This window comes from Ammodytes marinus (assembly GCF_949987685.1).
Source record: "Ammodytes marinus genome assembly, chromosome: 8".
Lineage (NCBI taxonomy): Eukaryota > Metazoa > Chordata > Actinopteri > Uranoscopiformes > Ammodytidae > Ammodytes > Ammodytes marinus.
In genome coordinates this window covers 22,070,141-22,093,566 of record NC_137212.1, presented here as the reverse complement: position 1 = coordinate 22,093,566, position 23,426 = coordinate 22,070,141, and the positions used below count along the sequence as shown (strand labels likewise).

The 23,426-nt window shown below is 41.2% G+C and overlaps 2 protein-coding genes across 2 annotated transcripts in view; both read right to left on the bottom strand.

Annotated features, from left to right (window-relative positions):
* Positions 1-5,302, bottom strand: part of hcn2b (hyperpolarization activated cyclic nucleotide-gated potassium channel 2b) — a gene marked incomplete at both ends in the record, with an annotated part of 36,831 nt that extends 31,529 nt beyond the window's left edge. Inside the window, 2 exons of the mRNA XM_080032462.1 lie at positions 2,729-3,152; positions 4,449-5,302. Of these exons, the coding sequence (XP_079888588.1) occupies positions 2,729-3,152; positions 4,449-5,302 (1,278 nt within the window). The remainder of the gene's footprint in view (positions 1-2,728; positions 3,153-4,448) is intronic.
* Positions 5,303-6,743: 1,441 nt separating this feature from the next.
* On the bottom strand, positions 6,744-23,165 carry bsg (basigin). The gene is made up of 9 exons (XM_080033228.1): positions 22,951-23,165; positions 17,693-18,043; positions 15,947-16,115; positions 14,956-15,044; positions 14,685-14,821; positions 14,171-14,447; positions 8,196-8,220; positions 8,029-8,101; positions 6,744-7,881 (listed from the first exon to the last, which is right to left on the bottom strand). The coding sequence occupies exons 1-8, from the start codon at positions 23,012-23,014 to the stop codon at positions 8,041-8,043; spliced, it is 1,173 nt and encodes a 390-aa protein (XP_079889354.1). The 5' UTR covers positions 23,015-23,165; the 3' UTR covers positions 6,744-7,881; positions 8,029-8,040.
* Positions 23,166-23,426: the final 261 nt, after the last annotated feature.

Genomic DNA, 23,426 nt, shown 5'->3' with positions numbered 1-23,426 from the left:
GTGTTGACATTATGTGTGTGTGTGTGTGTGTGTGTGTGTGTGTGTGTGTGTGTGTGTGTGTGTGTGTGTGTGTGTGTGTGTGTGTGTGTGTGTGTGTGTGTGTGTGTGTGTGTGTGTGCAGACGCGTGTCTGAGATGTGAACAACATCCTCTATTGTGAATTTTTTGGTTTGGGAGCAGCCGATTTGGGCCACTCAGTGACTCATCCAGTCACATCAGAGGCCTAAACTGCCCTTAACTCGCAACTCACTTTGGGACAAAAATGATGATTCCTTGCTCATGGAGCTCTGGGCCTTTTCTTATAGTATTGTTTTCGGAGGGGGGCTGATCGATGATCCCTTAAACCTTTTTGACATTATCCTATGTATAATTTACACATGAATTGCTTCAAATGCTCATAACACTGTAGTATTGTGATTTCTGATTTCGGATATCCATTAAATGTATTTTGAGTTTCGTCTTTATTCCTCAAGACACCGCTTACTCTTCTTCTTTCCTTTTTTTTCTATTTGCCATCAGGTGAACGTCCCCTGCTAATTAGGAGAGGGAGAAAGGGAAACACACTGTGAGACACTGCGCTGTGATTAGGAAGCATTCCCATCATGATTAATGAGGATCCAGGACTTATGTTCCTCTCCCCAACACCAGAACAGCACCTGGCCATGTGTCACATCACAATCTGGGTCAAGGCACATAACTGTGGCCAAAACTCACCGCCTGAAAGAGAAAGATAAAGTCCTGTCTAGCTCTCGCTCTCCCTGCAGCACCAGGTCAAATACACACTGATCCAGGCAATTCAGATAAAAAAACATCTAGAGAAAACTACTGAACCTGATGAATGTTTTTTCCCCACTATCAAGCCTGGCTCTCATGCATACACTCAGGCGGCTGTCACCCATTCACCCATCATTGTCTAGCTTATGAAAAAGGCATCCTCTGGGAGGTTCCAGCATGTGGAGATATTCAAAACAAGCTTCCTGCCTCAGGAAATTGCTCTGGTAATTCCCAACAATGCTTATCTCTGCTTCCGTGTTTGGCGCACAACTAAATAGTAACATATACACACACACACACACACACCCTCCCAGCCAGAAATTGTGTCAATGTTTCTTTATCTATCTATTTTTAATTACATATTGCATAATTACATACTGTGGTTGACCAGTGTTCTGGGTTGGCCTCCAGTCAAGCTAAAAGGTGAAACCATTCCCAACTCAAAGATGATCCACACCTGCAGCAGCGTGCTGAGCTAAGCTGAGCTAAACTGAGCTGAGCCAAGCTGGGCAGAGGGGAAAGGCAGCCAGCCACAGTGGTATCCAGCAGAGCTCAGATTAACCGAGCTGATCGGGGCAGGGCTCAGTGGAAAGCAAAGGAGCATTCCAGTTGATGAGTGTTTGAATCTGTAATTAGGGTTTTCGTTAGGCTCAATTTACCACTCTGTAATCAGAAGAGCAGTAGTTATTTTTAGAGCGGAATAACTCACATTTCATTCATAGATGCTTGATAAGTCCAAACAGGGATCCTCAGTTTGCATACGCACATGCACATAGCAAGTCAGGGTTGATTGCATTTAAGCAGCATATGCAGGATGATGATGCATCTAGACGGACAACATTCACTTGTGTGTAATGTCACCAGAAAGCTTGTGTGTTTGCATTAGCTAGTCCGACAGTATCCATAGTTTAAACTGATTGGAGGAAACAACACATTAAAACGATTATAAAAAAAGGGAAAATAGAGCACTTGTAATTAGAAGAAAAAAAAGCGTCTGAGGAGGTTGTATAAAGAGTTCGGAAAATCCCTTCACACATTCCCACTGATAAAGCACAAAGGATTTTCTTTTTTAAGAATTCTTGACTGCACCCCTACAAGAATCAGGCCTATTGTTAGACAACATGGCAAAACCTCATTGTGTGTGTGTGTGTGTCGGGAAGGTAATTATATTGAGGAGGATTGTTACTGACATAAACAGAATTACTCACATACTGACATAAATCACTGCACTGGAAAACAAAACTGTATTATTAATTGGAGCTAAAATCAGGCTGGTTTCTCTCTCTCTCTCTTTTTTTTCTTTTCAGAAGCAAACACTGTTTAAAGATGTGGGGCAACACCTTGTCACAGTATCAAAACTGCAGTTTACTTCTACGAGTTCTAGCTGAAGTGAAGCTGATGAGCCTTTCTTAGTTATACCCTAAAGATTCATGGGCATGATTCATCATACATATACGCTTGTGCACATTCCTTTAAAGATGATGGCACCACAGCATGGCTGGGTATTGGCAAGAACTTCATGATACGATACGCATCACGATACATGGGTCACAATACGATACATCACCATACATTGCGATATGATGCATATTGTGATATATTTCGTTATTCCACATACAGTAGTTGAGTAAAAATATATAAACTGAGCAATTTGTAGCAACTGGCCATACTGCGATCAAAGATCGTTTAAAACTTGATTTGTTTTTCAAAATATCCATTTTTGGAGCTGACAATACGATACAGATATCACGAAAATAATGATGATTACGATATATTGCCGTATTGATTTCTGAGCAGAGCCCTACTGCAACGTACTTTAAATGTATTCAATGGAACTTAGGATGCTCTGGGAAGCTATGCCAGGTAAACACTAATGAATCCTAAGGTCCAATGCCTGTATGCTTATTATTTCCACCTGTCACTGGACCATAGCTGTTGCTTGGCAGCCTACCTACCTCTTCCCATTGGTGGACGTAGCGGATGAGCCTGGACAGCCTGAGCAGCCGCAGCAGACTGAGGATCTTGGTGAAGCGGACGATGCGGAGCGCCCTGGCCGTCTTGTACACCTCCGAGTCGATCCCTTTCTCCACGATGAGGAAGATGTAATCCACGGGTATGGAGGAGACAAAGTCCACCACGAACCAGGTCTTCAGGTACTTCCTCTTGATCTTCTCGGGGTCCAGGATGATCTCGGTGTTGTCCTCGAACACGATGCCAGTCCTGAAGTTCAGCACCAGGTCCATGAGGAAGAAGGTGTCGGAGACCACGTTGAAGATGATCCAGGGCGTGGAGGTCTCGTCCTTAAAGAAGGTGATCCCCACAGGTATGATGATCAGGTTGCCCACCATGAACATCAGCATGCTGAAGTCCCAGTAGAACCTTTGCGCGGGAGAAGAGGGTTATAGGAATTAAAAGGTGGAGTCAGTGATTATGGAGAACGCTTGTTGTCCAAATAACTTTTTTGGTCAAAATGTCCTAACGATCCCCTACCTGTTCATACTGTATATAGCCTATGTGCGCTGAAAATTATTCTGCGTTATTACACAGCCTAGGCGCTGAAAACAGGTATGTAAACAAAAACAAAGGGGGCCACCTTAGGGCTATCCTAGCAACATGCCCGTCTACAGAGCCTAGGCTGTGTATTAACACCACATTATTTTTCAGTGCACACAAAGTGTCCTGAACAACTTGGCTGCTCTTCGATAGCACAACATTAAAAAAAACAATCCTAGTTGCAGCCCTGTCTGATCAGAGCAAAGTTAGTAGGAGCCAGCAAAGCAAAAGAAGGACATGACAGGCATTGCTGAGTCACGAATTGAGTCCTCTCTGTCTGAGAGAAAATGTCCTATCTTTTGGTTTGGAATGTTCCTTGACATGAGTCCTCATCAAAGCACTATTTAGTATTACATTACATATTATTTCGATGCAACAAAAAAATAAGTTATAGCAATTGAGAATTCATGTAGTTGGAATTTTCTTCAGACGGATTTACACTTGAGGTAATTGGAGGAGCTCTCCTTGGTTCTGAAGCAACTTTTCCAACTTTTGAGTTCAACTTCATCTTTAAAATGAAACACATTTTGAGGACACTCTCTTGTTACAAATATCTATATCACATTGCAGTGACCATACTGTTTTGCCAGTTTAAGGTAGAGTTTTCTGAAGAAGACCCAAATGCACAGATCTACAGTGCATGCAGCCACAACTTTGAAATCAGAATTCTCATAGGGAAATAACAATAACAATGTTGTGAAGCGTTACCTGTCCCTTAGATTGAAAGAAATATCATGATCTCCTTGGAAAGAGGTGACATGCTCAGTCCTCTTTAGGCATGCACTTTTGGAACAACAGTTTCTCAGATGTGAAGTTTAACCTATTAGGCAACAAAAAGATACTTAGCCTTTTTCAATAAAATCTATTTCCCCTAAAGTTCTATGTCTCTTTCCCTTGTTGATGAACATTAAAGATATTTGTGTAAACATCTGCTGTTATTGGATTTGTGTATTTATGATTTTATATATTTTTAATGTAGGTGCATAAGCATTTAAAAATAGGCTACCTGAATATAGGCCTATATCTTTTGGCATATTAAGTTAGGGAAAGGAGTGCCATGCAGTGTGTTATCATCACCATATAGTAGCACTTTTTATGAACCTAACTCCATTTGACCCATACCTGAAGTCGCTGTATGGGTGGATAATCCAATTACCCGCTGATTTTACCCGCTCTTGCTCTTTCTCCACTGCCTTCTGGCTGCCAAACATGCGCAGGGAGAACTTGTTAACTCCGGGCTGAAGCATGGAACTAAACTGCCGCTGCATGTAGGTCTGATTCTCCCTGGAGTCTCCATCATCTGGCACTATCTGAGAGCCGTCCTCAGCTTTGGAAAAGGTGACAGAGTTTCTCGACTGCTGACTCGGAGTGTGTGCTTTACTAGCCGGGGCATTGGAGAAGGAAACTCTGGAGTCCTTCTTCTCCATCGCCGTGGCGCTCCTGACCTCGGGCCCGGGCCCCTGTGTCAAGGACCCCGCCGCTGCTGAAGTGGCAGAGCTGTCCATGATTGCAGCCGCTGCTACTCCACCATCTGTCTGCTTCTCCTGCCTTGAGATGAGAGAGGAGAGGCTCCCTGAACTGGTCGGGTCCCTTCTACAATCTCCGTTTTTGTTGCATATCATACCGCTGGTGGTGGCTCCTTCTAACGTTACGCGTGCCTCCGAGACTGCAGTGTCCCCTCTACGGTGTGACTGTGAGGCGCCAGCAGCAGCAGCAGCATCCCTCTGGCGTGACAGCAGAAGGGCAGAGGCTGCTGTGCTGCCACTGGCACTGCTGACAGGTGCGGAGCAGTCCTCGTCTCGCCACAGCCACAGCTCGTTGTTGTTGGAGTTTTTGCGCGCAATGGACGCGGCTCCGCCTCCTGGCGTAAAGATGCTCCCACCACGGTTTACCTTGCATCCTGCAAAGCTGACTCCTCGAGGTGGTCCAGGCTGCTGGAATTTGGGCTCGCCCTCGCCGTCCTCCGCCTCATCCATCACGGGCAGACAAAGGCGGATAGACGGACAGACACTCCAATAGCCTACTGCCTTGAACCTGGCGAGACTGGGGCGTCGGCGGAGGAGGAGGACTGACGAGGAGTGTGGAGTTCAAAGCACCAGCACCAGCCCTCTGCTTTCCATCCACACCACTTCACTTTAGGATAACAGCGCACCGGTGGCGTTGCCATGGCTGCAACCTGGGCTGGCTGCTATTATTGTGTGTATGAGAGAGAGAGAAAGACGGCAGCATGGGCTACCCCAGAGCTGCAATCACAGGTAGCCAATATAGTGAGGGGAAAATAACTGAAAACAAAAGAAAAACGCTTTTTCAAAACCAGGACATTGGCTACAGTAGCCTACCCCGACAGTAGGCCTATAAAGAAAAAGAAAATGCTATCGATCAAACGAATAGGCTATTTTAAAGCAATTAAACCTGCCAAAGCGGACAAAGGACAAAGCGGTAACAAAGGTCACACAGCTAACCGCCAACGGCTCTATCATCCAGATGATCTCAAGTTGGTTTGAGTGTAGGCTATCTGACGCTGTATTTAACAAAGAAATGGGCAAAGCTGCTATAGCCAGGCGATCAATTGTGGCTATTAGATCTTTACCAGTTTGTATATCAGCTGCGCCTGCCTGTTGCATGAAGTTAATTTGGGTTAAGGCTGGACCTCCCATTATTGGTCAAATGGCGCCATCCTGTGGAGAAATATACAGATTGCAAGCTCACGCTTCCTGAGCAACTGAACGTTTTTTTTTTTTTTTTTTTTTTTACCTCAGAGCGAGGCACTAATAATTCATTGTAAAACTAGATTATTATAAATCTTAACACATTATAAATATTTTAAAAAATACTTTTTTTTTTCAAATTCTTGTGCGTCTTGGCCTAAATCAGACACAGACATTTGTGCTGGGGGAAACTTAATGAGATCATGTAAGTAGAACCTCTATAAGAATGGTATGTGAAAGAATATATATATATATATATATATATATATATATATATAAATAAAATATGGATTCCCCATTGGACTGCGGTAAGCTTTATACTATAGACAGTATATAAAGGCTTTATACGCATGCACCTGCAGTAGGGCTCTTAGATGATCATTTAAGATTTCAGTGAGTTATTTTAAATTTAACACATTTTTTAACTCATACCTTTTTCTCTTGTCAATCAATCTGTCACTGCTACACACTTTACAGTGGAGCTTGGAAGTCTGGCTCACAAAGTACAACATGCTTTAGAGATAACTTCCAGGAACACTTTCAAATTCAATTGTATTAACCCTTTCTGAATTAGCCATTCCCTGATACTGTTAGAATTTATTCGCAGAACAGTATATCCTACCAGCTAAAAATAATTTGAATATGGGCAGCTATTTCTCCACATTTTCTAAGCAATTTGAGTACAAAAATTAAGCAAGTTAAACAGACATAAAATCCAACACCTTTATTTCAATTTGAGCAAGTCGTACAGATGGTGTTCAATGTACGTGGAAGGTGGAACAATTTACACAATCCTGGCTATGTATTTTATATTTGTGTAACTCTGAAATGGCAACATCCAATCACAACACTAGTCAGGTTAAATGGAACATATGGCTTCTGCATCATCTACAAAGTGAAGGGAGCAGAGACGATGGTCCAACAAATCGCACAGAGACGTTTCATCTCGGATCCCAACGAGCGAGAAAGAAAAACCATCTTCTTTTAAAATGTATCCGTCAGTGCGTAGTTTTATCATTGCGTTCAACTTGGTCCTTTACAGAATTGTTTTACTGTGGATGTGACATTGGCAAACAAAAACATTGGTAAAACTCTGATTATTTAATCTAAAATAAGCGAATAAGAAAAGTTAATGAAAGCACGATTTAAAAAAAAAAGGAAAAAGGTCAGATGCTTTCTTACTAAAATAGCTCTAATTTCTTATGGCAACAAATCAAAGCTGACATTAAATCTTAGTAATTCCTTCATTTAGTTTTAAGTCTAATATTTCTAGCCGGTTACCAAATGCAAAAAAAAAGAGAAAAATGGTGCTCGTTAAGAAAGTATAAAACTGTTGCTGGAGGTTTGTGGCAGTGTAGGGACCGATCACACATGTGAATTCAAGCTTGGTCATTGCTATACGGATGGCAGTGATGTATCAGGATCAGACATTTTTCAGATCCTCTCAACTGAACTTGTGCTGTTTTACAAGTTATCATTCCAGATCGGAGAATATAAAAGCAAGACTTGACAACCGTGAGGTCGGCGTAGGATGCATCAACAAAAATAACCATATACTAAGCATACCTCACGTGAACATTCTAATGATTTTACAACAAACACGCACTTTGCTAGAACAGCGTTTAAACTCATGCAATATTTGCCCCACGGCTTCTAGCTGAAATTAGTTCACACTATGTTCTCTGGCTGCACCATGTGAAGAAGAATAGAGAACAAAACAAAACAAGAGGAAATCATCAACTTCTTTAAACAAACACCCAAGCACAAAAAGGTTCTTAAAATTGCAGGGTGCACAATCTGATGTGCAACACAACAGCAGTATCCTGGACTCCCATCTGGATATCCATCTAGAAAGACAAAAGTAGACAATGGTAAATTAGGTCATACTCTTTTGATGAAGGGACTATAACAGGCAGACAGTGAATAGAAATTGCCTGTGGTATGCAGTTTTGACTTTCATTTCAAGATTAACTTCATTGGGCCGTTTCACTCACCTCCTTCAGCTACTAGTTAGCATTCCTTTGCCTCACGTTCTTTTCCTTGTGATTTGCATTGGCATTGCTCTTCCTGAAAAATACATTACAGAGAGAACATTAGTTCTGTAAAAACAAAAATAAATCTTTTGTGATTATCAAGGTTCTAGGCGGCTGACTATACTTACAGAGGAGCAGCTCCTGAGTCCTCATCTGGACAGCAGTAAATGATCAATGAAAGAAAGCAAAAAAACAAACAAGACAAAGTCAGTTGATAGAAGGTTACACTCTGCAATATGTGATGATAGTTAATGTTAGAACATAACATCCTCCGTAGGTTATGATCAAATCCAACTTAACATGAACTGATGCATGCCAACCTATGGCATTTCTGACAACGTATAATACAACCGAATCCTTAAAAAAAAAATATCCAGCAATTCAACACGCAAACGTTGTTTGTGATCTAGAAAAGCCATGTTTTTTTTTTAATATAGCATTACAGGTCCTTCTCATATAATTAGCATATTGTGATAAAGTTCAATATTTTCTGTAAAGTACTGATAAACATTAGACTTTCATATATTTTAGATTCATTACACACAACTGAAGTAGTTCAAGCCTTTTATTGTTTTAATATTGATGATTTTGGCAAAAAAGTAAAGAAAAACCAAAAATCCCAAAAATCTCAAAAAATTTGCATATTTCATCCGACCAATAAAAGAAAAGTGTTTTTAATACAAAAAAGTCAACCTTCAAATAATTATGTTCAGTTATGCCAGGGGTGGGCAATATGTTTTTCCAGTGGGCCATACTGACTCCGTTAAAGTAAGTGAAGGGCCACACAATTGGAAATAAAATTTAAACATGAAATATTTAGTGCAGAATTACTTTAAACTACCGGTACATAGATTTGGTGGGCTTGATTGTGTTATTCACTAGCCCTTTTTAAACAAATACATGATCATGAATATTACAATTAACAACTCTGCAACAATTAACTATGATTCAGTGAGACTGTTATATTTGTGTAACAGACCTGCATCACTCAATGAAGAAAATATTAGGCTTTTTATATGATTTTATTTATGGAGAAACACACAACTCCTTTAAATTACAACTGTGAGAAATTACTCACATTGCAAAAACAAAAAAAACATTGCATCCAGCTGTTGTAACTAAATTATTGCATTGAAATGCTCATCAGAAAAAAATAGACAGTGGTTTTTAATACTCACACTGTTTTAACAACTCTGGCAGTTATCTTGCTGCCGATTGATAGTGCACAAATTGTCTCTGTATCCGTGAAGCTCCAAAAAGTCCGAATGGACCCGTGTATGTGTCCACTGTCTGTGTACATGTCCACAGCTTTGTGCACACACGGAGTAAGGGTTGTCAGTTAATGGGAACAATGCAGACGGTCACCTCCCTTTGCAAGATCATCAAAGTCTGGCGTCATGTGTGATGTTGCAATGCGCAACACAGAGGACAGATGTTCATCCGTCAGACGTGATCTGTAACGTGACTTGTTGTAGTTCATCACGGAAAATGTTTGTTCGCAGACATAGGTGGAGCCAAACAAAACGAGCATCATCCGTGCATGCCTGCGTAGGTTCGGGAACTGCGTTTCGTTCAGTGAGCCATAGAAGCTGTCCAGTGTGGAGGTGCTGAACTTCTCTTTCAGAGTCAGATCGCACTGGATGTCAATCAGTTCGAGTTGCACATCTGGGGGCGCTTTCTCGCTGTCGAATGAGAAGGGAGTGGACACCAGCTCCAGTTCTGGTTCAATCTTCTCAAAGTCAGAGAAACGGCGGTTGAACTCATTGTGGAGGTGTGTCAGAGTAGTGGAGTATCTGTCAGTGTGGCGCGGTGGCACATCCAGTGTAGCCAGCGTTGGGAAATGTGTGAAACACTTGTTGCTCATATGTCGAGAAAACAGGATCAGCTTGGCTTTGAACGCTGTCACGTGTGAATACAGCTCATGCACAAATGCGTTCTTCCCCTGTAACTTCACATTTAGGTCGTTTAGATGGCTCAGTACATCCACCCCAAATGCAAAGTCACACATCCAATCCAAGTCTTGCAACTCTGTAAACTCGTCTGCTTTACCTACATTCCCCAGAAACGTCACGATCTCTCCTTTCAACTCCCACACACGATGCAGCACCTTTCCCAGGCTCAGCCAGCGAACACTGGAGTGGTACAGCACGTCCGTGTGCTCTGCTCCACTTTCCTCCAGCAGCTGAATAAACTGGCGGTGGTTGAGCCCTCGGGCCCGGATTAAGTTTACGAGTTTTACCACCGTTTTGGTGACATGATCCAGTTGCAACACAGATTTACACAGGGATTCTTGGTGGATGATGCAGTGTAGGAAAATCAAATGTGAGTTGGGATTGTCATCTTTCACCCGGTCCTGTATCCTCCGCAAAAGTCCGACGTTTTTACCGGTGAGGTTCGGAGATCCATCAGTGGTCACGTTCAGTAATTTAGTCCATGGCAGGTTGTATCTCTCCAAACATCCTGACACGCATTCGTAGAGGTCACAGCCCCGCGTTGTCCCTCTCATCGATTCCATGGCAAGAAATTCCTCCACGATTTCAAACTCATCAGTGATCCCTCTTATGAAAATAAGTAGCTGGGCGGTGTCTTTGATATCGGTGCTCTCATCCAGAGCTATGGAAAAATAGGTGAAGTCGGCTGCTCTCTTTAGCAGTTTATCAGACAAGTCTTTATCAATCACTTCCACACGCCTGGTAACGGTCCGACGAGACAGACTGATTTTTTCAAACTGATTTTTTCAAACTGACTTTTATTGTCAGGGCACAGGATGCTAGCAGTCTCAACCATACAGTCTTTCACAAACTCGCCCTCTGAGAACGACCTGCTGTGTTTGGCTAGCTTATGAGCCAGCATGTAGCTTACTTTTGTGACTGTCTCTTGTATGGCCGTCTGCTTCACAAAAGTATTCTGACGGGCGGTTAAATCGGAGGACAATTTCAGGGCCTTTTGTTCTCTCTCCTGCGACGATAGGTTGGTGGCATAGTTGGCATGCTTGGTCGAAAAATGTCTCTTAATATTATATTCTTTGAAAACGGAAATTGCATTTTGGCATATTAGGCATACAGCCTTTGAACCCACATGAGTAACAACATATTTAGAAGTCCACTCGGTGTTAAAAACACGACATTCCGAATCAACTTTCCTCTTTTTCACAGCACTCATCCTGATGATCATCAAACTGTCTATGCAAGAGTCAAGGAAGCGCATTTTCACCCATTCCAAATTAAAATAGCGCCCTCTGTTGCAATCAGATCGTATAGCAGTTCAAACTCATAAGCCTCTATAATGCGGGATTTTTTTTTTTCTTCTTCTTCTTTTCTCCGTGGATGTCGCGGGCCGGACTGAGACAGCCCACGGGCCGGGTCTGGCCCGCGGGCCGTAAAATGCCCATGTGTGAGTTATGCACTCAATACTTGGTCGGGAATCCTTTCGCAGAAATGACTGCTTCAATGCGGCGTGGCATGGAGGCAATCAGCCTGTGGCACTGCTGAGGTGTTATGGAGGCCCAGGATGCTTCGATAGCGGCCTTAAGCTCATCCACAGTGTTGGGTCTGGTGTCTCTCAACTTCCTCTTCACAATATCCCACAGATTCTCTATGGGGTTCAGGTCAGGAGAGTTGGCAGGCCAATTGAGCACAGTAATACCATGGTCAGTAAACCATTTACCAGTGGTTTTGGCACTGTGAGCAGGTGCCAGGTCTTGTTGAAAAATGAAATCTTCATCTCCATAAAGCTTTTCAGCAGATGGAAGCATGAAGTGCTCCAAAATCTCCTGATAGCTAGCTGCATTGACCCTGCCTTTGATAAAACACAGTGGACCAACACCAGCAGCTGACATGGCACCCCAGACCATCACTGACTGTGGGTACTTGACACTGGACTTCAGGCATTTTGGCATTTCCTTCTCCCCAGTCTTCCTCCAGACTCTGGTACCTTGATTACCGAATGACATGCAAAATTTGCTTTCATCCGAAAAAAGTACTTTGGACCACTGAGCAACAGTCCAGTGCTGCTTATCTGTAGCCCAGGTCAGGCGCTTCTGCCGCTGTTTCTGGTTCAAAAGTGGCTTGACCTGGGGAATGCGGCACCTGTAGCCCATTTCCTGCACACGCCTGTGCACGGTGGCTCTGGATGTTTCTACTCCAGACTCAGTCCACTGCTTCCGCAGGTCCCCCAAGGTCTGGAATCGGCCCTTCTCCACAATCCTCCTCAGGGTCCGGTCACCTCTTCTGGTTGTGCAGCGTTTTCTGCCACACTTTTTCCTTCCCACAGACTTCCCACTGAGGTGCCTTGATACAGCACTCTGGGAACAGCCTATTCACTCAGAAATTTCTTTCTGTGTCTTACCCTCTTGCTTGAGGGTGTCAATGATGGCCTTCTGGACAGCAGTCAGGTCGGCAGTCTTACCCATGATTGCGGTTTTGAGTAATGAACCAGGCTGGGAGTTTTTAAAAGCCTCAGGAATCTTTTGCAGGTGTTTAGAGTTAATTAGTTGATTCAGATGATTAGGTTAAGAGCTCGTTTAGAGTACCTTTTCATGATATGCTAATTTTTTGAGATAGCAATTTGGGGTTTTCATGAGCTGTATGCCAAAATCATCAGTATTAAAACAACAAAAGACCTGAAATATTTCAGTTGGTGTGCAATGAATCTAAAATATATGAAAGTTCAATTATTATCATTACATTATGGAAAATAATCAACTTTATCACAATATGCTAATTATATGAGAAGGACCTGTACATTTGAAAATGCCATTCCTAAATATATGTGTTGTAAATCTTACAGTCACCCCTTAGAGGCTCATGCAATACAGGCAAAAAGACACAATAGGAATACTGCAGTGGCTCTAATAAAAGTAAAAAGTACTTCATCTGGCAGAGCTTACACAAGACCTGGCATGTACAGTGTGTGGGGCAGTATTCACACCAGATCAAGGTAAGGCAAGAGTAGACTGGCTCTGTTGCCAAATGGTGAATGAGAGAAATGTAAATGATGTGCTGCTGATCTAGAGAAGAGGAGGTTCCCTATAATTTATCATGCAGAAAAGTACAAGATGCAAAAGGCATGCACACAGAATGCCAATACGTTGCAATTTTCTACCAATCCAATACCGTGTCAAAACATTTCACTTAGTTTCAGAGTTTCATTTGACTCTTTCATTGGCTCAAACATAGGATTCAAATAAAAAGGTCCAATGTGACGTGGAACGAAGATATTTTAACTTTGCTCCAATCGCAGGGCCAGTGAAAGAGTGACCAAATCTTTGAGCACATTCCTCTTAGAAGTGGCGACTATGAAAGCAGTTCATTCAGACTCCCATAGCTTTTTCCACGCCGTCATCTCAGCTCAACCACTTCAGTCTGACATGCAGTTTTGTTCACTTACCAAAATGCAAAATCAGCAGCGAACAGAGAAGTAAAAAAGTAAATAATAAAATAATAGTTTCTATTAAAAACTGTTTACACCTGATCTTTATATTAAAATGTAAATAACAGCAAAACCAAATACAATTAAAGGTTTGTATTGAATGCATGCCACTACACTGTATAGAGCTCCAACGTAAGGTCAATGAGTTTCGCTGCGTTCCAACTGGCCCTAACTAAATCTGAACTCACTGTTGAGTAAACTAGGCCTACCGTTTGATGCGTTTTTGTTCAAAACCACTTTTAAAAAGGAGGCTTCTTTGCTATTTTTAGCCACACATTAACACAGAGGTTTAGATGAGAAATAGCCATATATAACCTGAACATGTCAATACATTGAAATCTGGTGGGTAGTTTCACAGCCACTTTGATAGTTAACTATTCAGGAAAAGAGGGTATTTATTTTCTATTAAAAGCTTTTTTATTAGGAACAGTAGCAACACGTTTTTACATCACCAACCGAGCCTAATTGGCTGTTCAGGCCGACGACAATACTGTGTTAAAAAAAAAAAAAAAAAAAAGAAGGACAGCACTGGCCGTGGAGTGATGCTTCAGTATCAGGAAAGACTTCTCATTGTAATGAATGACGCCGCAGCATTTCATCACGCAGTGCTAATGTCGGTGTGAACGCGATCTATGATGCAATGTTAGGCAGGGAGGCAGTGTAGCGTACGTACCGTCGTTGACGTCATCGGGCTTTCTCCTCTTCTCGTAGATGAAGATGATGGTCACCAGGATGATGACCTCGGCCACAATCCCGAGGAAGGGCCAGAGAGCGGCCAGGCGACTGCGGACACGCAGGTAGACCTTGTCGCTGCTCGTGCCCAGTTCATTGGTTCCAGAGCAGATGTAGTCTCCCACGTCCTGCTCGATGTTCAGGTCACTCACGCTCAGAGTGGTCTTGTTAGGGGCGCTCTTGATCTCATATTTGTCGCTGGTGCCATTGATGATAGGCTGAGGGTCAAGTTTAATGCAACATGTTATTAATGCAAATAGCAAAAGACAGATGAGCCCATTTCATTCATTTATTTTACAACTGAGGAACTGGACATGCATCCTTTGCAACTTGGAAACCATCGCAATATTAAAAAGGTTAAGGTTTGTGTTTCTGGGTTAGAAGAGAACATTAAAACATATCATGAATAATTTTTAAGACAAAAAAAAAGACGGCCATTTATAAGAGACGCATACCACTTGGGTGCCATCTTCGTCTTTGAACCAGACCCAGTTGGTGGGCAGTGGATAGCCATGGCTCACACAGACCATCACACCTTTGTCGTTCTCATTGCCATGCTCAGAGTGTTTATAGGCAACAACGTGGGGAAGTGCTAAAGCAGGAAGAAAAAGGCATTCAAATTAGATTATGGAAGTATTTATTATGAAATAAATGACCAATGCCCTAAATTATTCTTATTAGTAGTAAAAACCAATGAAAGCAAAAGATATTTATTAATTAACTTACATTTGACTTCAATTGCTTGCTTCACCTCGGGTTCAGTCTCGAAAACGCATTCGTACTTTCCAGTGGAAGTGTGGCCGATCTTGTCCAAACTATTCAAAAAAAGAAGAATTAAGGATACGAGAACTCCTTGCAATAATCCACATGAATAGAAATGAAGGCGTCCAATCATTTAGCAAGTGATGACATTTAACCGATTCTGCTGAAGGCACGATAATGAGTAGAACATTCACAATTGAACTTTTAATGCTCATGAGCCAAGGAGTAAGAAAATAAATTCTGTTTGTCCATTCAACAAATACTTCCAAGTTTCGTAATGGTTACCACAATAAAACTATTATTGTCTGGGGCTGTTTTCCTGCATAGACCTGCCTGCTCTGTCTAACGGGGAATTAAGGTCATGGCAAGTGAACACAGTGCTAGAGGCGCTTATCCCTGCTGCCAACACTACCGGCAGAGCTGCACGACTGCACGCTCCATCTCTCTGCTAATCAAGAGCAGTGAATGCCTGTATAGCGCCCCTAGCTCTGCTGCTAATGGAGGAAGGGAGGATAGTGTGAGGGGTTGGGTCCACAGACAAGCAAAAGGCAAGGGAGAGAACATTAGAGGATAAAGATGTCTTTTAACTGTAGAAGGAAAACCAGAAAGGGACAGCATTAGAATCGGAGTAAAGACATAAAAGCTAGAGCAAGATGTGTTGGCCAGCAGCTCTCTTTCAGGCTGAGAAAGAGATAACTGTCTTCTAATATCATCAACACTCAGCTTTTAAGCCCATAGGACATGTACTGCAAGAATTAAAGCCGATTTGGTGTGCTTCAAAACATGGAATTAAATCTCTATATGTAAAACCAAGCCGCATTCAGATAAGGAAAGCTTCTACTTTACAATTATTGGGACATTGTTGGCATATAAATTCAGCCAAATAAAAACATTCAAGACTAAGAACATTCTTATTATTGTACCACATAGACTACTTTGGGTTGTAGCTACTTACCGGTAGACTGTGAATGGAAGGGCCTCAGTGGACTTGGACTTCTCAATGACTTTGCCATTGAGCAACCAGTGGGAGCCCTTGATGGGAAGGTTGGTCGCTGTCAAGTTGCAGCTGAGGATTGCAGAGGTCTGGTTGGTGACCTCAGATGGTTCCGAAATGATGTTCGGGGCTTTAAATAAACAGAGGGAGAAAAAATATTATCATTATCCTTTCTAAAAAAAAATTAATACTTCAGTTTACTGGCATTATACAACATATTTGCTGGTTAAGACATCAAGGATGCCCTACTAAGACGAAACGGAGTAACTGAATAACTGTATAACCACGCTAGCTTGTGAGGAAGCCATGACTAGCCTTAGGTAAAACTGAAGCCAGGTCAGACTGATAACACTATTTTTTTTCCAATTTAAATTCCTCTGTAGTTACTGCCTTTGCAAGGCTGAATGTCTTAATACGATAACACTCCATTACTACTGACATTATATATCTTTTTTAAAACATTGTTTAATTTAAAGTTTGTTCTCTTAACAAGAGACACTTGCCACAGAAATAATTGATTTGATGAAAGAAAATGTTACAAGGCAAACCATGTAACACTTAATGGGTTCGAGGTTATTCTTTACTGCCTCTATGATATTAATATGGATTTGGATTTTACATATAATTTTTTGTTGAAACATTTGGCGAGTGTTAAGTGGTCAAGTGGGGTCTAAAGAAACAGCTACAAAGTCCTTCAACTTACCAAGTTTGAGAAAGAAAACATTAAGTCTTACTATTGAAACAAAGAAAACATTGCAACACAAGAACAAATTCTGAACAAATGCATAGAATTTTCCAAGAAAGGAGAGAGCTCCCCAAAATGGAGAGGCTCCCTCCCAACAACAGTAGAATGAAGGAGAGACAGAGGTTTACTGGAAATGTACTAGATATGGAAGTCTACAAGATGGTAACTGGGAAAAGGTCTTAAAAACAACAACAAGCAGAAGAAGCAACAAGGAGGGACGAAAAATTATGGCAGTGTCACTGCCATCTCATGGTACAATTTATTAAAAAATATTTTGCTTCGATTGGGTGAAGAAATGGGCCAATTCTTCCAAAGTGACAAAAAAGAATACTGGACCAAAAGGTAGAAAGATACCCCATGGTTGAAATTGTAATTTTAATAATTAGTTGCCATCTCCTGTGCCTACGGTTAAGCAGGCTTTAAGTCACAGGATTCTACAAGCATTAACAGAAGGGGCAATGTCAATGTTAGTATCAATTAAAGAACATGCTAGAAAAATGTATATCTACTAAGAAGCAATACTAATCAATTAATCTGACACCCCTTTTGTTTTTCTCTCTAAATTACTTAATATTTGTATTTTGTTAACATACAATAATTTTCCTGCAGAATCCATTGGCGAGTTTTCAACCTTATGATCAGTATTATAGGCTGGAAACCCTAGGTTATCACTGACAAAAAAAAAAAAAAAAAAAGGCATCAGACTGAAGATGTGGTGTGTCAGGAAAAACAGGATCAGGGAGCAGCCCAGCCACGCTTTATGACCAGGTATGTGTTCTACTACAGGGAAACACTGGAGCCTTTGGGGAGAGGAGAGGGGGAGAGTGTATACTGGGTTGAAGAAGGACGGGTACTGGATGGGTAGTGGACCGGAAAGCATGGGAGCTCAATGTCCAGGAGTTCACTAATGAGGAGAGAATAGCCAAGCTACTTTCTCCTCATGCTTCCTCTCTGCCACTCACATTCGATCACAATAATATTTGCCTGCGAGCGGATCCACTTGATTTTTGGCGTCTTCTTCAGTTCATTGCGGTCGGGGTCGTTGGATGCGCGGCACTCGTACGTGCCCGAGTCGTTGAGGGCGAGTTCAGTGAGCAGAATGGTGCTGGTGGCGTGTGTAATATACGTTGCATTTATTTGAACACGGTCATCCCGCGCTCCGTCAAAGAGCTGGGTGAGGGTCTCGTTGGGCTCTTCACCCTCTATAAACCACCACTGCACCTCTGGGATGGGGTTCCCTATCACCTCACAGTGCAGCTGTGCACTGCCACTGACCAGCTTCATACGAGACAGGGGACACTTGGTGAAGCCCGCTGAGCGCCGTTTACAGTCAGCCCAGCAAAACAAAGATTTCAAGATATTGTTTTATATAGTCAAGCAAGCCAGGTGATTTCATGGTTTTGGTGATTAACGATGGAAGAAGACAAGCAAAAGGAAGAAAAGAATAAGAAAGAAAGTTAATAAAAACACAAATTAAATCAAAATATATAAGCATGCACATACAAAAAGCATAGATCAGAGCAACATTTTCACAGTTATTTTGCGAAATGTTTTTGTCCGATACTGATCTATCGAGATAAAAAAAAAAAAAAAAAAATGCAACATAAAAGGCAATTTAGGGATGACTCGAGACGATCTGAGATTAGAGCGTCAAGGCATAAACTGAATTTCCAATCTGTTATGTACACGATGAAGTTAAACCCATTTCACTAAAATTACTTCATTTTTGCTTTTAATTTTTTTCTCAGTTTATAAGATAAAAAGGTTTAGAAATAACACAATTTATTATTATTAGGCCTGTAGGTAGGTATATATAAAATCTCAAATCGATACATCCCTAAAAAGGCATTCATAGGAAACAAAACCAAAACATTAAAAGATAATCCAATAGCATTGTCATGCAATAAAAACAATACACAATGAATTAAAGAGAACATGAAGAGAAAAGAAGGCGAGGGGAAATGAAAAACATTTCACAAAATTAAAATTCCTTGAAAGGATTAGGACATGCACCAAGGATTTTCTGCTGTGCCTCGTGCCGTCAGTCTAGCCTGGTCCTGCCAGACCATCGTACTTAATTTCATTTGTGCAAAAGGTCTGGAATCGCTCCATTGACAAACGTTAACCCACTTGAAGGTGGGTGTCTGTTGAAGTTTGAAACTATTGGATCTTCCCAGTGCCACTCTGGATCTCCCAAACAATCACATAACGTTTGGTCGTGACTTATTATACGTCATGCGCCGGCTTCTGACAACTGAAACTCAACGTCATTGCTCTCAGCCACTCCCTCCGTTCGCTGATTGGACCGCCAAAAATCTGGCGGAGAAAACCCACTAATATACAACATGCCCAGACTGACTACTGAAGGGAAATGAAAATTGAGAGGAAGTACGTAGGCGGGCGGTGTCAGGCTACTCTCAGCCAGCCGTGGACAGGATTTTAAACTGGGCCAACACATAGACTATTTTAGTGAGAATTGCGCCAACGATTTACGACGGGCTACGCATGCACCTGAATGTACATTGAATTCAAAACAAACACCACCCAATGAAAGGCAAATGCAAACATTAAGCATATCGCCATCATGTATTATTGATTATTTTGAATTCAACATGATCAATTTAAAAAAAGAAAATCCAACCCTATTTACTGATAGAATACCTCTGAAATGCTTAAGTTATGGGTTTGATGAGGCTGTACCGTGGTGGGTGGCCGTGTCAAAAACCTTTTTTTATGGTTTCAATTTAATGTGCATAAACCACTTTTTTCCATACAATATCACTTTCTGGTGGATAAGGCAGTTTAGGTATTTGTTTGCCTTCTGTATCCCAGCTCTCCATATTCATAGCAGGCCAGGGTTGTTTGCTCACTCAGTGGTGGTCAGGGGATTATAAACGTAGGCGTGTCCAGAGAAGAATAACATTCTCACACAAGCGGCTGAAAAACAGCCAGCTTGTTCCCCTCTTCTCAGAAAAATCCTGGACATATCAAGGGCTGGGCCCAATGCCCATGGTTACCCAGCACCCATAAGAAGAGCAACAGCACACATGAAAATGAACCCTTAAGATCAAACCATAAACTTGCATAAAACCATAATCTTAAAAAAACAGATGCATATCCTTATGATGTGCCTAATTTTGTGTTGGGGAAACACTATTTTCCAAACCTTTCCTATCAAAACTGTAAACACAGACATCAATAACAGACAAAACAAAACAGGCTGAACATGAGTCTCAGTCTCTCTCTACATGTATAACATGTGACGTTTGTAGCCAAGTGGGTTCCTCACCTTTTCCAAAGGTCAACTTCTTAGAACATGCTGTTTGAAAGTTCAAAATTAAATATAGTCTAGGGCTGGGCCACAGTGTCCCAAAGAAGAATCAGGTGAGAGCAGATGAAATGTGACTAATCTATGTATTGCATTAAGCCATCAGCTTTAATACAGAAGGGTCAGCTCTGTGTGATTAGGGCCCTTTCAGAGAACAAGTTTCATAGTTAATATTTACATATCAACAACCGGATAAATGGTCTAAAAAAATTACAAAAGCATGGAAATGTATCATTTCAACATACAGGTAAACTATGTAATATTTAAAGTGATAGAGAGATGGCATGAGATGTGATAAGCAATAAAAGAAGAGGAGCAAATACATGCTTTATCTCTATTTTTTTCATTCAGCCATCTGGTTGAAAAACAATTCAAATTGGAATTAACTCAGCCTTTTGAAAAGATGTTATTTTCAGGCCGACTTCAACTAAGTACATTTTCAGACTGTAGTGAGAAAATGAGATCATAACGGTTGTAATAATCAAGCAAAGAGTATTTAATCAAACAACGGAGGCTTCATGTTCTTGGATACAGTAAGAACATGGAGGTCCATCCGATCCAGGAATGGCCAGGAACAGTACTCACTCAGTGGGTACTCAGGTGTCTTATCCTGGCAACAACAATGGCTTCAGTTCACCATAACAACAATGCAATGCTCTCAATTGGTCAGTCATGTGAGGGGTGGCAGTTTGAATATACAGCCGGGGGAGTTCTGAGCATAAAACAATAGAAGAGGTGTGACCTGTCTGAGTGGTCTGTTGGATACACATTTGAGGAATCTACATTTCAGTGCAATATATCTCCTTAAACTTATAAGTCTATACAAGATAAATACAATTTTCTTATTGCAGATATAAGCATTCTAACATTTGAGTCCGGATATATATCATGTGCAATATTTGCCATTACAAGACCAAACAGGAAAAGCTAGTACAATGCAATTTCCTTTCTAACAGAAGATGGCCGGCAATGGTTCCAACCTGATGAAAGCAGTGACCTGCATGGAAACAGACAGTCTTCGAAAAAGAGGCCATTTTAAGGCCACTGTTTGAATGTAAACACCTTATGATGCAGGGGCAAATACTTGTCACCTTCAATGCAAATGAATCCCTTGGATGTGTCCTGAAATATGTTTTGGTCTGCAAAGTACACTAATCAAGTAGTCCAGTTTGTCCAATTTAATCATTGAGCTGTGGAGGACTAGCACAGATTTGTCACCACCACACCCTCAAAATTGTCACTGTCCCTTCTACTGCTTACAAGGTAGGATTTTACCATTGCAATAATAATTTAAGTAAGAGCAGGTTAAGCATTCAAAATCTGAAAATGGCAGTGAATAGCAAAATGACTGAGTCAGTATTCTTCACCATTTACCAAAATTATTGGATTAAACATCAATTTAACATAATGGGGTAAAACAATGTCCTGCTCTTTTGGAATAGTAAGTCACCATACCTACCAGTCTGCCTCGTCGTAACAATTCTAATTTTACTCTCCTACTCCAGAGCTGGCATTACCAAAGCAGGAAACATTGAGGGGCATGAGGGCTTCTCTTGTATGTTTGACACACTGCGTTTAACATTCATAAACAGTCTGGATGCTGGTACCTACTCTCTGCTTAATAAAAGTTAGCCTGTTATTCCTGTGCTTTCGGAAACCTTGCAAAAAATTATGCATGACGTCCATTGTGACAACATATTATGTTGGTGCATTTGCCAAACTCAAGTAAATGATGAAATGCACAAGGGAAATGACTCAGTTTGGGTTTTTAATGTGTCTTTAACATCTGAATCAGTTCCTCAATGTACAAGACTCACAAGCTAACTGGAGTGATCATTCACTTGACAGTTAATATGATAATTGTAAAGTAGCCTATAATAATAATAAAATAATAATAAGTTAATATTGGACTTTGTATATCTGATATATTTTTATACTCGCCCCTTAATTAATCATTTATAATAATTTGCACTCATTCTTGCAGTTTATGGCAACTGCAGCACAACGATTTCCCTCGGGATAAATACAGTTCCTTTCATGTAAAACCTTAGCGTACTAGCAGGGTCAACACTAGGTTCTCAAACATTTAATAACAAACTTGCAACAACAGAAAGGTCACAATACTGTATTGTGTTAACCGATGCGTATTACGTATTAGAAGATCAGGCCTACTGGCTCACTGAATGAAAGCCAACTGACGACCGTTTAATCGAAATATGCCTCAAACTATCAATTTTAACGTAACAGGCCAGGGGGCTACGGTCCCTAAAAGGCTGTGAAATGCTTACCAAAGGACCACGATTGTTTGAGGTGGTTTAGAAAACGTACGTGACCCGGGTCAGTGAAAACGACAGTAAGCCTGACATTAACTACAAATGGATAATGACCCCATTGTAACGTTACGAAACGAGTCCAGCTGACACTACAACGGTCAACTATTACTGGACAACCATTAGTTTTATCTGCTCATGTGACAGATACCATTTGCTAACGATTGGCACGAGAGAACAAAATCAGTGAAGACAAAAGCGGGCAAAAAGCTTCCGAAAAACAATCAATGTCAACGTTTTACAGTCGTTGTTAATACTGTTTAAACAAAAAGCGGACGGTTAATCGTCAAGGGGGGAATTTAGGAACGCAAATTAGCTAAATGTTTCGCTAGCGATAATACAAACGTTGCAGCTAACACAGCTGCCGTTAATATTTGACTGCCTTTTACCGACGATGGATACGCTTTGAATTCATGGCAGCTGTAAAAAAAGACACTTGACATAGAGAAAACATAACTGCTCTTGGGTTAATAAAGCAGTAAATTGGAAAGAACAGTTTAAATGTTCGTAGTCAGGGCAAAGTCTACATTTTCAACCAACATGGCTGACAAACAATTCTTACCTGTGGACGCGCTGACTCGCCAACAGCTCAACAGAAGGGCGCTGACAGCCCATATTAACTTCATGGTTGCTTATTAAGTATAAAATCGTCGAATAAACACAATGTTGACTACGGTGGGCCGAATTTTGTTCTCCCTCCCGTTTCTTCTTAACGTCCGGCGAGGTGTGGGCGATGAATCCACCAGTAAAACCGATGTAGTTGGTCGTCCTCTAGTTGCACCCTCACGCATACGGCCCTAGTATCACGTACGCATGACGTATTTTTTTAGAGGCGTGGTCGTATATATTTGTATTTATTTATTTTTCTTTCTTTTTTAAAACTATACCCAGGGACAATAAGATTTGAAATGTCTCAAACCAGTATATCATGTTACATTTTAGTAGCACGTTTTATTTTAGATAGAAACACACTTCATATTACATATTCAAAAGACAAACATGCATGTTTGTCTGATATATCAATATAGTGTCTAAAGT